Raw genomic sequence first — 16,685 nt, forward strand, 5'->3', positions numbered from 1 at the left:
CAAGCAGCCAGCTGTCTTTGGAAGTTTGTTAAATACCGTGGACCCCCGTTCGTTTGACCGTTTTTAATCTGAACACTTTTTAATTTGAACCCCGTTGGTTTGCACGACGTGCAAATTAAAAATGGTTCAAACGTCATACTCAATATGACATCATTTGCTTATGCAGACAATGCACATAAACACGATTTGTTTGTGCTGATCTAGCGTGCTGATCTAGCGTATCTGTTTCACATTGCGTTTTCCCAACGATCATGGTAGAAATCCGATCGGAGAATGAATATTCGCTGCTTGCAACTGCCAACTGAACCAAACCACCAAAACAATAACAAAGAGCAGGGCAGCCAGTTCACACAAGTTCCAGCATATTTAGGGTTACCAGTTGTTCAAATTAAAAACTAACCCCGTTAGTTTGCATGAGGAATCGTTCAAACGAACGGGGGTCCACTGTATATTGGTACGACGAGGGATAACGACACGCCGAGGGAAAAGATACACACCGTACAGGCAACAACACATAAAAGGATTTCCACGACCAGCAAAGATTTGCGACGCCTAAAAGTGGTTATGCAAATGTTTTCTATTCTTAATGCAAAAAAAAAAAAATAAAATACAAATAAAGTGTACCTAATATAAATTTAAAGCATAATTTATAAAGTGTAAAGTATAAAGTGTCATTCAAGTTATTGGTGTTATTGGCTGCCGTCAACGACCTTTGGTGCTGCTATTGATACGTTTGTACGACGATTATTCGACACATATTCCACAATTCCTCTTAGCAAAGCAGCTGATGCGTTTGGGCAACTTTTATTCCACTCTTATTCCACACTCGCTCTCAGCAATGCTGCTGATACGTTTCCGCAACGGTCATTCCACACTTATTCCACTTTTATTTCACACTTTCTCGCAGCAATGCTGCGCAACATTTATTCCACTGTTATTCCACACTTGCTCTCAGCAATGTTGCGAATTCGTTTGTACAACATTTATTCCACTGTTATTCCACTTTTATTCTGCACTTGCTCTCAGCAATGCTGCGCGACATTTATTCTACTGTTATTCCACACTTGCTCTCCGTAATGCTGCTGATTTGTTTGCGCAATGCTCATCCCACTCTTATTCCACTTTTACTCCACAATTGCTCTTGACTGACACGTTTGCACAACGTCTGTTCGACATGCATTTTCATGGTAGCTTTTAAGAGACTATTATTCCACACCTGCTCTTAGCCGTACTGCCGATACGTTTGCATAAAGTTTATTCGACTCTTATGCCGCACTTATATAACAACGTATAGATGTTGATTAGAAGCTAGAAAAAATGTAGGATAGGACTTGACCAAACTCGTGACTTCAGTCATGACCTTGAAATGCGGTCAGGCATATATTATTATTTATTTTGAAACGATGATTCTACACTTGATGAAGGGACGGTAAGGGAAAGTAATGAAGAAGGATTTTTTCGGGAATGAAGGGGAAGGGTGGAAAGGAAGGGGGGGGGGGGGTAATAGGTAGCTATGGTTAACAAGTTGTCGTTGTGACTCTTATCTTTTGTCCAATGCTGGAAGGTGCATGGGTCGAACCAAGCTGTAATCAGAGATTATAACCGGATTTGAACCCACAACACCTGCCAGGGCGTGTCGCTCACTGGTACCCTCTCTACTCTCTTTGTCTACTCTCTTTGTCAGTTGCGCTCATGTTGTCTCCGAGCCACTTGTAAATCTGACTTCTTCCCGGTAATCCCTATAAATCAACAAAAAACCGTTTTCGAACCTTCTCTTTGTTAATGGCCACCCTCTCCCCCTTTCAGGAATCCAGCAGCTTGTATAACTACTATCTTTCCAATTGCAAGAGAAACGCACCCCTTTACACCATTTGAACCTTTCTTTCCCCTTGTAAGAGACCATCTCCCTCTTGTCAACCCCACCCTGCGCTGATTCTTTTATGCCAAAATACATGTGTTTGATAAACAAGAATGTATTACCATTCTGTTGCTCCTCAATGAGTAGCGCAATGTGCGGTTGTATGAGCACAACCGCGTTCAGCAAGGAAGAGAAAAGTTAAAATGAAACGGAGAAGAATAAATCGCGTTGAAGACTGAGCACAGTTGGAATTTTTCTCTTCTCTTTTTTTCTTTTGAGGAGGAATCATTCCTGGTGGGGAGGATCCGTGGCGGCAACGCCCAATTTTTCTAGTACGGTACGGTCCAGTACGGAGCAACCAACGAGTTGGGAATAGGCTTCGTAGTATTGGGCAAAATGCATGATCGCGTAATGGACTGGAAAGCGATCAACGAGAGGATGTGCGTGTTGAGGATAAAAGACCGTTTCTTCAACTACACCACCATAAACGTATACACAAAGGTAGATCCGACGACGAGAAGGAAGCGTTCTATGTGCAGCTGGAGGTAACGTACGACAGCTGCTCCCGACGGGACATCAATATCGTCATCGGGGATATGAACGCCCAGATTGGCAGGGAAGCAATGCATAGACCGGTCATCGGGCCCCATAGCCTGCACACCGACTCGAACGATAACGGCCAGCGATGTATCACCTTGCAGCTTCCCGAGATTTAGTGATCAAAAGCACGTTCTTTTCCTGCAAAAATATCCACAAAGCCACCAGGAAATCACCTGACCAACGAACTTCGAACCAAATCGACCATATTCTCATCGAGGGCCGGTTTTTCTCGAACATCACCAACGCACGCTTCCTACGGGGTGCGGATATCGACTGGGACCATTATCAAGTAGCAGTCCAAGTGCGCTTAAAACTATCGACAGTTTATACCTCGCGACAAAGCCGCCGTCCTCAGTTAAACATTCGGCACCTAAATAACCCGCCAGTTGCCGAAAACTACGCGCGCGTATCGGATGAAGCCTTCCTCTGTGGAGCTAGATGCTTCGACCCTCGAACACGGATGGAGTATGATACGCTCGGCCGCCAACGATATGATTAGTTTGACGGGAAATGCCAACAACCGATAGAGAGGAAAAAAAGAGCTTGGAAAAACTGTCTAAGCATATCCACGAGAGAGAATTTGGCCAAGTATCGACGAGCGCGGAATGAGTTGACCATGATCCTGAGGAGGAAAAAGCGCCAGAAGGAGCTGGAAACAGTACCACAACGGCGATATAGCAACAGCAGACGCAACGGAAGTTAAGCTCGGAGTGCCTACAAACGACAACTGTGTGCCGGCTAACGATCTCTTACTTACTTATGTGTCCATGTCCGCCGGTCCGGCAGAACAAAGGGATGAAATCAGATATCTCCACTGCTGACGGTTACCCGCCATGGCTTTTACCTATCGTCAGGACAGGTTCTCGTCTACAGCCCGGATGTCGTCTGCTAAGCTCCGTCGCCATGAGCCTCTGGGTCTGCCTCTTCTACGCTGCCCTTATGGATTCCAGTCGAGTGCTTCTCTGCAAACCTCGTTCGCTCCTTTCCTCAAAGTGTGTCCGATCCACTTCCACCTACGTTCACGAATTTCTGTGGCTATCGGTCGTTGATGACACCGACGATGGAGTTTCTCATTGGATATCCAATTATCAGGCCATCAGGCACGAATGATGTATCGCAGGCACCGGTTAATGAATACCTGCAGTTTTTGCGTTGTCTCCGCTGAGACGCACCACGTTTCGCAGACTTACAGCAGTACCCCTACTAGCACAGTTGTTACAAGTCAGTTATGGCAACCGATTTATGACTTATTTCCGTCATAAATAAGTTTCTGCAACCATAAGTGCGAAAAGTGTGCTGCTTGGGACGGATTTAACATTTGAATTAAAGATTCGGGTTTTCGTACGTAGAGTGATCTAGTTTGAGCGCCAATGTTTCGCAGACCTACAAAGGCACCCCTGGCCTTCCTGATCCGTGTGGCTATATCAGTCTTGGTACCACCATCGGGCGTTGTCTGGCTACCAAGATATTGAAAGGCGTCTACCTGCTCAACTTGTTGTCCCGCTACTGTGAAGTTGGTGGAATTGTCAGTGTTCACTACCATAGACTTAGTTTTCGCTACATTGACTGTGAGACTTGCTGCCTGGGAGCCCTCGGAGAGGTCATCTAACTTGCTCTTCATATCGTTTCGGCGTTGTGCGAGCAAGACAATGTCGTCGGCTAGGTCGAGGTCATTTAGCTGCTCCATCGTTAGAGGATTCCAAGGCAATCCTCGATTTGGTCTACTGTCAATTGCTCTAACTAATATCTCATCCATAACGATGAGAAACAGAAGCGGTGATAAAAGGCAGCCCTGTATCAGCCTAGCAGTAACACTTATGGGGTCGGACAAGACGTCGTCGTGCAAAACCTTGTACGAGAATGCCTAGAATTCGTCGATCTGCTGAAATATAATGCGGAGCGTTGTGATATGGTCTACACATGATCGGTCAGCACGGAATCCAGCTTGCTGCCGCCGGAGAGTAGCGTCGATCTTCTCCTGGATCCGGTTACAGGATCCCTTTACTTTCGCTTGCCTTTCGTATATTGGAAAAAATAAAAAATCCAAATTTTTTTGAAGAATGTTTATATTGTTTATACCTATCAGGCTGGCAATCAGATTTCGCTGACATGGACTAACAGGCAAAATGAACTACGTTTCTAGTCACTTTTTAGTTGGTTACTACTCTCAGGTTACTACTCAGCAGCATAATTACGTACGGCGGCCGCATGACGATTTTCGAGTGCAATTTTGTTGTTAGTCGATGTCGTTTATTGCTTCTGTTGGACAAGGACAATTTACTAGTTTGGGTTTTAAATGTACAGGATACTCACCACCGATTTCTTTTTCGGGCTTTTAATTTTCACGCCATTTTTTCAAACATACAGAACAATTATCTTTAAAAATATTACACCATCATTAAGCAGTCGATTGTATGAAATTACTGAGCCGTGATTGCAGCTTTCGAAATGAACAAAAAAAATGACATCAAGTTCAGCGCCTCCTGCGATAGGTGAAAAAAAGCAGCTTTACTGCTTTCTCCTGCTGGCATATACCTATTGAAACCTGTAATAAAAATGGTTGTTTTAAACAGGATTCGACCTTGTCAGCAGCGCCTTGTACATAGCTTTCGATGGCACGGTTTAACAGTTTTTTTTTGTGCCCTGGTAATTGGACATACCTGTGTTGACCAGAGGAAGAAGGAATATTCTTTTTGTTCATTTCCCAGTGCAGAACAGTGGTTTTTTATATTTTTTTTTCTTCGAATATTTATTGTTCTGTTTAATTGGTTTACGGAAATATGCTTGCTTGCTTTGTTTGTTTTGTATTGTTCCACAGGATCGATTAATTATAATAACTACTGCTATATAGGATAGGTAGGTATATCTCCACATCAGATTTGTAAATGGAGTGGGATCAATCGGGGTGATGGGGATGCGAAGAGTGAGAGAGGGAGAGGGAGGATTGAGGGGCATATTAAGGTAACTCGGGGAACAACCACGAGAGGTTGGTTGAGAGATGTACATTTTTGCTTGTCGGTTTGTTTACTATTTTATCAATTCTTGTAACTTTTTAAGTATGGATTTTGGAACTGCGAATCGTAACCATCGGATAAGAATGTGTGTTTGTATGTATGGTTTTTTGTTTGTTTTACTATCGTTAAATATTAGAATGTTTGGTGTGGTAAGTTGTTTCTTTCTCGATCCGCCACCGGGCGTCAAAAATTTGCTTTCGTTTGTGTGTGTGTGTTTGTTTGTTGTGAGTGTGTCTGCATTTGAGTGAAGCATTCAATGTTGCTGCTGTAGTAGTAGGGTTTTGTTTCTTATGTTTTACGAATATATTATTTGTTTTCTTGTTTATTTTTTTAGTAAGTCAAATTACTACGTTTATCGAACAGGACTAGATTATTTTTTTCTTCTTTTTTTTAACCGCATATCCTAAACCGTTTCCTTTCGTCGGGTGTTCGCGTTTTTCTCTTCCATTGTTTTTTCACATTACATCTAACCTACACTTACTGTTTACAATCCACATGTTTTTTGTTCTTTCTACGTCCGATTCAAAGTGCGCGGGTTCCTCTTCAAATCCACAGTTTTGCTTTCTCCTTAGTCGTAGAACAGATTATTACTTCAAATTTGATACACAGAACATAATGTACAATTCTTCCATTTCGGGTGAAAATCCTTGGCATGGGGTATCTTATTACGACGACAGTAATGATACAGAGTTTGTGTACATATGTTGTTTTTGTTGGTAAATCTTGTTTTGTTTTTTTTGGAGGGGTTATAATATAATAATACAAAAATAAAGTCACGTCGATTGGCGCATGGCTACTTCCCACCACAGTACTTGCTTCCAGTTGCTTCCTCTTACTTACTTAAATCGTTCATTTAAAGACATTGATTGGTTTTGAATTCGCTTGAGCGGAAACTTTTATCTTTTATTGTTTGTTTGTTTGTTGTAGTCTATGATAGGTACGCTCCTAGATACAATCAATTTGTTAACGGTTATTCCGTTGTGGCTTGCTTGTCCTAACATGGTTGATGCAAATTACATTAGCTAGTTAGAGGAATTGTTACAACTATGTAGAGGGGGTGTTAAAGGGGCGTTTTCGATTTTAGGGAGGAAAATCTAACTATTTACATGCACAATTCCGATAACAGAGACGGAACGTTTTGGCTGCTTTCTCATACATTCATGTTGTATACGTTTAATTGCTATTGCGGCTTGTGTAACGATTATTGTGTGTTTGTGTTTGTTTCGAAACTTTGAATTATTTGAATCTAAACTTGTTATTTTGTCAAACATTTGAACGATGACTGGGGTTTTGGAAATTTTAATATAATTATGTCACGCGTTTATAATCAATCAATCAAAGGAGAGAAAAAACATCCACTAGAGCAAATGATTTGGTTTGTGTCTTCGCTATTTACAGTATCATTCGATGGATAAGGTTTAAACTTCCGTCGAGCGTCCGTAGTTCGGGCCAGATGCAGAACCGGCAGCAGCAGGAGTGCTAGTGCCGGCGACATCTTCCGAGCGGGACAATTTCCGCTCTCTGCGAGTCTGCTGTGGCGGAACAGGCGTCAGCTGCTGGTTAGGATTGATGGGCGGCGTTGCCGCCGTCGCCGTGGTTTGTGTCTGTACTGGCGCCGCTTGCTGAGCTGGCGGCGGCGGCTGCTGCTGCTGTTGCAGAATTTGCTGATGATAGATGGCACCCATCAGGGCGGTCGGATGCTGACCGGCATGCATTATGATCTGACCGGATGTGTTGCTGTGGGGCATCATTCGTACCTTGATGTCGCTACGCGAACCCGTGCTTGCGGAGGTGGATTGAAATGAGATTGACATTCCGCTATCGAGCGAGCCAACACTACCGCGCCGCTGGGGCTTCTCATTGCCAACTATACACATTCATTGATGGTGCGTGGACGTGCGTGTGTGTTAAGGAAAGAAACATACGCATAACAGAACCGGTGGCCAACAACCGAACCCGACGATGGTGATGATGAATCGTGTGGGATGCCAGGAGGTCGCACGGTGCATTTTCGATGGAGGATGACACGGTGATTCGTTTGATGGGATGATGGCGATAGGCGTGTCGAGTAGTGCGCACGTTCCGTTGGATGAAATGAGAAAAAAGTAGCAAGACAAGACAAGATCAGTGGCGGTTCCTGGGCGAATTGTACGGTTCGAGTTTCTCGGAAAATGGTTTTTCGAACATACGAAATGTTCTTCCCCATTTTCCGGTAAATTCCGGTAAAGTTCGGACCAGGACAATTCGATCCTGCTAGGGCCAATGGAAATTAAAAGTACAATGAAAACAACATCGCTTGCATTCAGCCGGGCCGCTAAGCGGCACCGGAAAACAAAATTAACTCCATTTTTAATGGCCGATCAACGAAAAGAACTAAACAAAAAACAAAACAAAATATAAATCTAAAATGACTTACATTGTTCGTGCATATCTAAGAGTGAATTGCTAAGAGCGCTTCGCTTCAACTGTGCTTCGCTATGTGTGTGTGCAATTCCGCAGTCGCTCGGCGAGACACCGCCGCCGAGCACGCCGGTACCGTTCGGTCCGCTGCCGTTACCCTGGTGCAGATGGTGATGGTGATACTGACCGGCGCACACCTCGACGTCGGCGACGCCACTGTCGCGGTTTTCGCTGTTTCCGCTGCGCTGACCGCGCGCGGACTTCTGCCGCTCCAGTTCGGCCTCGATGCGCAGGGTTTCCATCTCGTCCATCTCGCTGATCGACTCGCGCAGATCCTCGGCAAACTTGCACCGATCGTGCTCGTTGCGAGCGTTGAACGTGACCAGCACCTTACCGTCGACCTTCTGCGACAGTCGGATGCAGTAGGGATAGTCTGTTGGGTTAAGTGGGAAAAAATCAGTAAAAAAAAAGACTTCTCAAAAAGACTTTAGTGAAGGTATACTTACTGGGCACATCCAGCAGCGTAACAACCATGCCGCACAGCGGATAGCTGTTCCTGAAGGTGTACGTAACGGAGCTCTTCTTTTTGCTGAATATCTTCGTTATCACAAGCAGATCGTTGAACAGGAACACTTCGCGCTGGTGCACGCCAGGCCGTTCCTTTTTGTTGATATCCGGAATTTCATACAACCGACAGTAGCACACTAGCCGCCGATGGGGCAGCGCTAGGTTCGGTTTCTTGCCCACGATCGTGGCCTGCACTTTCATCACCTGTGTCACATGATCGGAGCCCGGTTTGAACTCGTTCGCCTTGACCCGCTCGTAGATTCCCATCAGCATGTCCCGATCGATGTCGTGACAGTCATCGATTCCGCGCAGATTTTTAATGAAGTCATCGCACCGCATCCGCCGTTCCGGCTTCAGATTCGGCGTGTGAAGGTCCGTGTTTAGCATTATGATGGCGAAGGCAAGCACAAAAACGGTGTCGTGCGAGCGCAGTCGGGCCACAATGTCACTGTTGCACTGGCAGTACCGAGCGGAGAAGACCTCCATCAGTCGTTCGATCTTCTGCGCCTCACCCGGCATCCGGAAGTAACCTTGGAACTTGCGAAGCGCTACGTCCACCTGCATACCGGAGAGGTCCAGCTCGCCGGCGAAGCAGTCCAGCACGGCCATATTGAAGGGGTTCTGCAGATTGCCCAAATACTCGCCAATCATCTGCCGTGAGAGACCCTTCCGCGAGATGAGAAACCGGGCGACACCTTGCGGGGTGTTTTCCAGGAAGCCTTTACGAATCAGATAGGTGATACCTGGAAGGAAACAAATCAATTTAATAAACCATCGTCAATGGAAGTCACCTTAAAGAAAAAACTTACCTTTCTCCGGCTTTTTATTGAACAAATTCAGCCCGACTCGGTATTGCCGCTTTCGGATCGTCTCCGACACTTTGTAGCTGGTCGGTGTATGAACGATCTGATCGTGCTGTTCCATCGAATACTGGGCGGCGCTAGTGTGCGAGCTTAGACATTCGCTTTCCATGCTGCTGATCGTAACGTTAACGCTGTTGGCTGGTCCGACGCCGGTTGCAACCGCACTGGTAGCCCCGATCATGTGGTCCGGACTCTGGGCGGTAATTTGGATTCCACTGGCACTGCCACTGTTGCTTCCAGGGCCCTTGCGCTTCCACTGCGGTGAGCTGGATCGATCTGAACCCAACTCACCGACGCCCTGTATCCGCTCGGCCGAAGCCGACGAATCACTGCCGGAAGATTGTACTGAACTGAGCGAACCGTTTTCGGCCGTTTTGCACAGACCGTTGGGCCTCAGCGATCGGTTCGGTGTGTGCTGTGCGGATGTGATGCTGGATGTTCTCTTTGGTACTTCGGGAGGCACTTTTCGACTGGCACTGCAAACACTGCCCGCCGAACCGGAGCTACCACCGGAACTTCCGATGCCAATTCCGCGCGGGCGCATGTAGATCTGGGCGGCCGTATAGTGCGGCGTGTACGGACTTTGGTGTGCACTGCCGGCAGTGGCAACGATGGCCGCTCCGGAACCGGAGTTCCACGAAAGGTTCATCGACGAAATGGTCGAATCCAGTACCGAACTGCCGCCGCTAATGTTCAGATCCTGTGATCCGTATTGGCTTTGGTAAGAGGACGCGTTGACGACGACGTTGTTGTAATAGTTCTGTTGTTGCTGCTGCTGCTGTTGCTGTTGGTGCAGAATATTTACATGCGGGTGGGAGTATTGCTGTTGGCTTCCGACCGAAACTGTGGTGGCCATCTGGCCTTGCGACCAGGAATTGTTGGCAGGTGGGGCAGGCGAGGCAGTGCCGGACTGGCTGCGTGGAATCGGACTGGAATCCATGCGACGCTCGCGCAGTGACATGCTCCGAACCGGGGTCACCCGGTGATGCAGAGTTCCCGGTGGCGTTGCAGAGATTCTGCAAAACGAGAGACGGTCAATTCAGGTTATTTAAATTTCATTCCTTAAACGTAATTTAGACAATTCTATGCCTGATTACAATTCTTTTGTGTCAACATAACTGAGAACACAACGGCTGTTAAATTGGCATTTTATCACTTTTCAACAACTAAAATTATACATTTTTAGACAATCAAGCAAAAACAACAATCTACTAGATTGAGGTTACCATAGTTACTAAATTGAAGGGGTTATTCAAAACATATTTCCCATCGTTAAATAAAAACTTTTGGACATTTTCAAGAAGTCGACGTCATCAGTTTTGTAAGAACAATATTTCAAAAATTCAAAACTCACGTGGCACAAACGCGCTGCCCTCCGACGAGGCTCCCGTCTTCGTACAGTTGAACCTCTTCCGGTGCTAGATGGCTCTGTAGCTGCTGCTGCTGTTGCTGGTGGTGCAACATTTCCAGTTCTGCTTGCTGTTGCTGCTGCTGATGCTGGACCCGCCGGCTCATGCGCTTCTCTGCTTTGGCCATCGCCGTAATCGAAGCGAACTTCTTCACCATCGTGTAGTGCCGGAACGCTCGCTGAATCGTGAGGGCTGCGTTGCGTGCCTTGACGCCGCCGTACTTGCGCTCCAACAGTTCGATCTGCTTGTCCAACAGATCCTGCGACAGCTCATACCTGTGGGGAAACGGAAACGAAAGAAAGAGAAAAGTTGATGGTGAGAGAATTGCAGGAATTCGAAAAAACAATGTTTGTACATCAGATTGACTCAATTTTCACAAGTTCAAGGACGGACGGCTAAGTAGACGGGAATAAAGACGGCTTAAGTCAACAGTAAAATAAAGGAGGCACTGAGCATTACGACGGGATGAAAAGAATGTACCACCACGCCAGACGGTCGTACAAGACAAACAAGTGAGATTTCTAACGCAAATCCGAAGTGACATCTTTACCCGTTTCACTCTGGTGTTGTAGGCAGGGATGCCACATATAATTCTGTGTTTTTTGTTGGAAAAATCTGACAATCTGTACGCCGAGGAAAAATATCTGTGCAAAAATCTGTCCAATGCAAAACAATGAGAGTGAAAGAGATAGAGAGTCATTTTGCTGACTATGCCTGTCTTTTTCACTCTCATGTAAAAGCTCAAAAATCTGTTTAATCTGTGTAATTTGGCGAAAATCTGTATTCTATGCATACAGATTCTGTACAGGCGATTTCTTTGAAATATCTGTTAAACACAGAATAATCTGTGCATGTGGCAACCCTGGTTGTAGGAACAAGCATCGCTTCTAAATTTAGTCTTTTCTAAAAGGAGGGTGCTCCGTAGAAAGTGGTACCGTACCGGCTTGTACTGTGACAAATGAAGCGATGATTTTGTTTGGCAGTAAAGTGCTGTTGTCTAGTTCGAAACAACTGTTTCGAATTAATGAAGAGTTAATAGAAATGTACACAAAAGAAAATTGTTTGTATGTGAAACTCTTGGTGTCAGAATATTAAAGACTATCTTGTTGATTCCTCTGGCTTGGGGGGCTCTGTACCCGCAAAGTGACCTAGTCTGCTTTGACAAGCCGACGGTCGTGGGCTCAAATCTTAGTAGAATCAGGCCATTCGATGTCAAAATGACTTTGGTATGAGTTTATTCTCATTGCCCATCCTTCGTACCCCGAAGAAGCCTTTTAACAGTGCAAAAAGCTTTTTTTCCAGCTTTTTACTAAGTGTTACCAGCTAATTACCGATAAGAAGATTTAAAATAGAATTCTGTATGTCGATTTACAACAGCTACGCAATGCCAGATATGCTAATAAACGATTGATTTACTGCTTATGGTAATGATTGGCTACCTGGGTAATCCTGGGCGCTGCGCCTCACAATAGCCGAATCCAGGTTTTTACGAGCCATAATGGTGGACGTGTTCGTAATATTTGAACAGCATTTTTGACATTTCCCTAATACATCGCACGTTTTATTTCCGTACATTCCTTTAGTTTTACCGTGAACGCGATCGGTTTCACATTTCGTTTTCCTAACGATTAAGATAGAAATCCGATCGGAAAATGCAATATTCGCACTTGCAACTGCCAACTAAAATAAACCACCAAAACAATAACAAAGAGCAGGACGGCCAGTTCACACAGGTTCCAGCATATTTCGGGTTACCAGTTGTTCAAATTAAAAAGTAGCCCCGTTCGTTTGCATGAGGAATCGTTCAAACGATCGGGGGTCCAGCTTTTTACGAGCCATAATGGCGGGCGGCGTTCGTATTATTTGGATAGCATTTTTGGCATTTCCTAAATACATCGCACGTTTTCTTTCCGCACGTTCCTTTAGTTTTACTGTGAACGTGCGGAAAGAAAACGTGCGATGTATTTACGAAATGTCAAAAATGCTGTCCAAATATTACGAACACAGATTATGCGGTTCGCCATTATGGCCCGTAAAAAGCTGGCTCTATGGATATGTAAAAGAACTTTTGGTTAGCACTAGGGACTGAAACCGAAGTTGATCCATTGGATCTATCCAGCTTTTTACGAGCCATAATGGCGTATGTGTTCGTAATATTTGAACAGCATTTTTGACATTTCCCTAATGCATCGCACGTTTTCTTTCCGTACATTCTTTTAGTTTTACCGTGAACGCACGGAAAGAAAACGTACGGTGTATTAGGGAAATGTCAAAAATGCTGTTAAAATATTACGAATACGTTCGCCATTATGGCTGGTAAAAAGCTGGATAGTTTTTATTTAAGAGAAAGTGCTTTAAGTTGAATCAATATATATAGAATGCCAGTGTCGCTGCAGTGCTCGTGGTAAACATCACACATTTGAAAATTACGTATATACACTGTATGCGCATATGTGTGAGTGATCGATTCGAAACGGGAATCTGATTGTCAAACTAAAAAGGCAGCCCAATAAAAAATCCTTCTGCTTTTCCGTAAATCACGTAGGATAAATCACCCGATTTGGTCGTTTTGGGGTATTTCGTCGGCAGGAAAATTTTCTATTGGGCAATTTGACAATGTAGTTCCCGTATCCAAGACACGAACCAGCAACATTTTTGCCACCAAAATATCCATGAAACACCAGCGACACTGGCATTCTATATATATTGATTATTCTGTGCTTTACATGCATTTTAAACCAACTGATGCAGTAATCCTTCACGAAATTTCAAATCGAAACCGCTGGATGTGACAAAAAACATGTCAACAAACCGCCAAGTGGTGTCATTTGACGGCAAAATGACGTCATCGCAAAATGATTTATTAAAAATGCTGTTCAAATATTACGACCATCATACTAGGGATGGGCGATATTGGTATCGATAATGACAATATCGATACTCTTCCCAGCAACCAGCATTTAGAGTGACTATATACAGAGTGGCGACAAGTCATCCCAAATGTATGCAATGCGGTTTTTCCAAGGTTTTTCTTTCTCTTTCCTGCATACTCATTGGATAGGTTGTCTGTTTGATTGGAATGACACTGACAGATAATTATCATTCCAATTTTGACATTGTCGCCACTCTGTATATAGTCACTCTACCAGCATTGATAATATCATTGATATTGATACTTTCGAAAGAATATAATTAATATATCACAAAATGATCATGCCGCATAAAGATTTCTTTTCCAAATTATTTCCTAAAGTTCACGAAGAATTAATCCAGGGGTAGTTAGAATTGACTGGGTACCCATAACTGATTTCGGCGGCGCTGCCAGGGTAATTAAGTTTTAATTTTCACGACCAGAATCGTACAACATTTTTTATTGTCATTCTGCTCTTCATGTGCACACCGAAAACTAATAATTTACGACCTCGCGGCGATTAAAAATGCCGAAGCTCACTTGCCAGCAGCTGACGATTTTGCTGATGATATGTCGACAAAACAAAAACATGTGCGAAGAGAGATTATTCTTAAAACACTCTCTATGCTCATAAAACGTTGTGTCAAACTGATCATTAAACACGGTCAGCAGCGGCGAAGTTAGCGAATGTCCTGTTTGATGTCGAATCTCGGCGAAATTACTACCACTCTTATGATATCTGACCGGCAGTACTGTTTTTATTTGAATTCTCAGGATAAGTAAGGTACTACGACTTTGAGCAGCTGATGCAGACAGGTGTCTATCTGTGTTTTATCTGCCATGTGAATTCCTTGTGTATGCGGTCTAACAAGCCAGTCGTCATATGTTCGAATCTCGGCTGGGAGAGTTTGCCAGGGTCAATACGATCGTTGGCTGTGAAGTCTGTTGAACGAAAGCAGAAGGTCAAGTTTTAAAAACGAAATGTAGTACCTAGGCTTTGTTTTTACCAGCTTTTAAAGGAAAGCTGATTTTAAGAACTTTAGCTTGTTTAAACACCATTAATAATGGTTCCCTTTATGCGACATATGGAAAGCTTCAAACCAATCAGTAAACAGCCATTACTTTTGCAATTCTGCTGCCGAAGGAGGAAGGTTGTTCACAAGTACAGTGTTTGATTACCCCTGATTATTTTGGTCACTGACGATAAACATGCTTTAATGATTAACGAAGACCACTAATGGTTTCCCGTATTGCTTCAAGGTTACATCTACCCTCTATCATATTGGACCTTATCATACACCGGTACTGTTACCAGTGTTGTGAACGGCGCTGCATTCGCCATTACCTTTTTCAGGCCGTCTATTAATCAGTGGTTCATTATTTTTATAGGAAAACATTCACTTTTTAAGCGTTAATTATGAAAGCAAAGCTTGCACTTTGCATCACATTTGAAATGAGCATTAATCTTGTTGATTGTGCATCGATCGGTTTAATTTTTTGCTGTCAAAGTTTCTAACTATGTTGTAAAGATGAAGCCCGTGAAAGTAAATGAGTTCATAAGTTTCAGGTGAACCAAAAAAAAAAAGAGTAAATGTGCAAACGTAAACAAACCGGGTGAAAGGTTTTTGCAATATCACTAGGAGAATCATAAAAAATTAAACTCTTACTCGTCTTGTTTACGTTTGCGCATATGCCTTTTTGTGTGACTTCATGCTTCAAATGTTCCTTATCTGTTTGCGCAGATTTCAGCGAGAAAGACCTGAAACAATATTATATGCTAGACTGCTCATAATTTTACGCAAGGGGAGGATGTGGTATCCTATGAACTTGAATGAATTTGGTGTATGGGGCATTTGAAGAATTAGTTATTATCTGTAATATTGTTGTAGTAAGCATTGCTGTGTCTTGTATTTATGGTGTTGTAAAGGTGCTACGTTGGTAGCAAAAAAAGCCTCATTGCGCCATAAAAATATAAATAAAATGTGGATCTAAATTATTTAGGCAGGACCAAATTCTGTGTACTTCACAAAAGGTACCGCAGTGGCTTGTCTCACAATACTATTCAGTTTGCCGACATCGCTCCACCTAAACTTTCCGAAGGTTCGATCAATTGATCACTACTGCCGGTGACTGTGAAAGGAAAACAGGAGCCTAGCATTGAAAGCATGGAGCAAAGCAAGGCAGGAAAAAGTTGAACAGCCGCATACGGAAAGTGCAAGTACGGAAAAGTTATTGTGCAGAATTTTATGAAGGGCGTTTTTGTTTCTTTGGAAAATTACATATTTTCCTATGTGAGTCACATCATTGTATCATACCGTACTGATCTTTAATAAAGCAAAAATAGAAAACGAAACAAAAGTCGTTTTCCATTATGGTTTAGATAGTTTTTAACCGTCTGTTTTCGATGTTGCTTGTAAGGTTACTCACCATGCGGTAACTATTATTGCCTGAATCATATAGGAAACTTAGATTTTCTGATTTTTTTCTTCAAGAAGGACGGAACTAAACCATATCAAGGCCATTGTTGTTCGAGGAGGCGTAGTGGAACAAATTGATGCAGGCCATCGCTTGGCGGTACCGGGAAAACCGGGAACCCGAAGAAGGTAAGTGACTTCGTTCCGGTCTGGTGATCTGTCACCAAACCTGTCTCTAACGTACGTGTCGTGTACGCGAAGTACACGCAAGGCAATATGCTTCAGGCACTCCATCAAGAGCTCGTTGGGTGCGTAGAGCGTAGCTTTAACTTCAACTACTCGTAAAATTACGATGCGTTGACCTTACGAGTGCTCTCTAAATTAATAGAGCGATAGAACGGAGCAGAACCACGTCGAGGAGGGGGAAAACCTTTAAACTGACTAAATTACGACATTACGACACACTAAAATTAGAAACTCTCCTTCACAATCTGATGCTCTGCATCAAAATCCTGCGATTTTCGATGCTTGTCTAGAGTAGTAAACGTGTCACAACACTCGAATATAAATCTAATTAATTACCATACGAATTTAATCTCAAGTTTGCACACGCAGTAGGCCGAGTTGCGACGGTTCTGTACGGCACTGA

General features: G+C 43.7%; 1 protein-coding gene across 8 annotated transcripts in view; it reads right to left on the bottom strand.

Annotated features, from left to right (window-relative positions):
- Window positions 1-5,202: 5,202 nt before the first annotated feature.
- The window catches only part of LOC128734391 (IQ motif and SEC7 domain-containing protein 1), a 221,057-nt gene continuing 209,574 nt past the window's right edge, over window positions 5,203-16,685 (bottom strand). For all 8 annotated transcript variants that reach the window (XM_053828570.1, XM_053828567.1, XM_053828571.1 and 5 more), the window contains 5 exons: window positions 10,657-10,986; window positions 9,249-10,318; window positions 8,379-9,182; window positions 7,889-8,305; window positions 5,203-7,339 (listed from right to left, as the gene is read on the bottom strand). In XM_053828570.1, coding sequence (XP_053684545.1) covers window positions 6,891-7,339; window positions 7,889-8,305; window positions 8,379-9,182; window positions 9,249-10,318; window positions 10,657-10,986 — 3,070 coding nt within the window. In that variant the 3' untranslated portion in view covers window positions 5,203-6,890. The remainder of the gene's footprint in view (window positions 7,340-7,888; window positions 8,306-8,378; window positions 9,183-9,248; window positions 10,319-10,656; window positions 10,987-16,685) is intronic.

This window comes from Sabethes cyaneus, chromosome 2 (assembly GCF_943734655.1).
Source record: "Sabethes cyaneus chromosome 2, idSabCyanKW18_F2, whole genome shotgun sequence".
In the NCBI taxonomy this organism is placed as follows: domain Eukaryota; kingdom Metazoa; phylum Arthropoda; class Insecta; order Diptera; family Culicidae; genus Sabethes; species Sabethes cyaneus.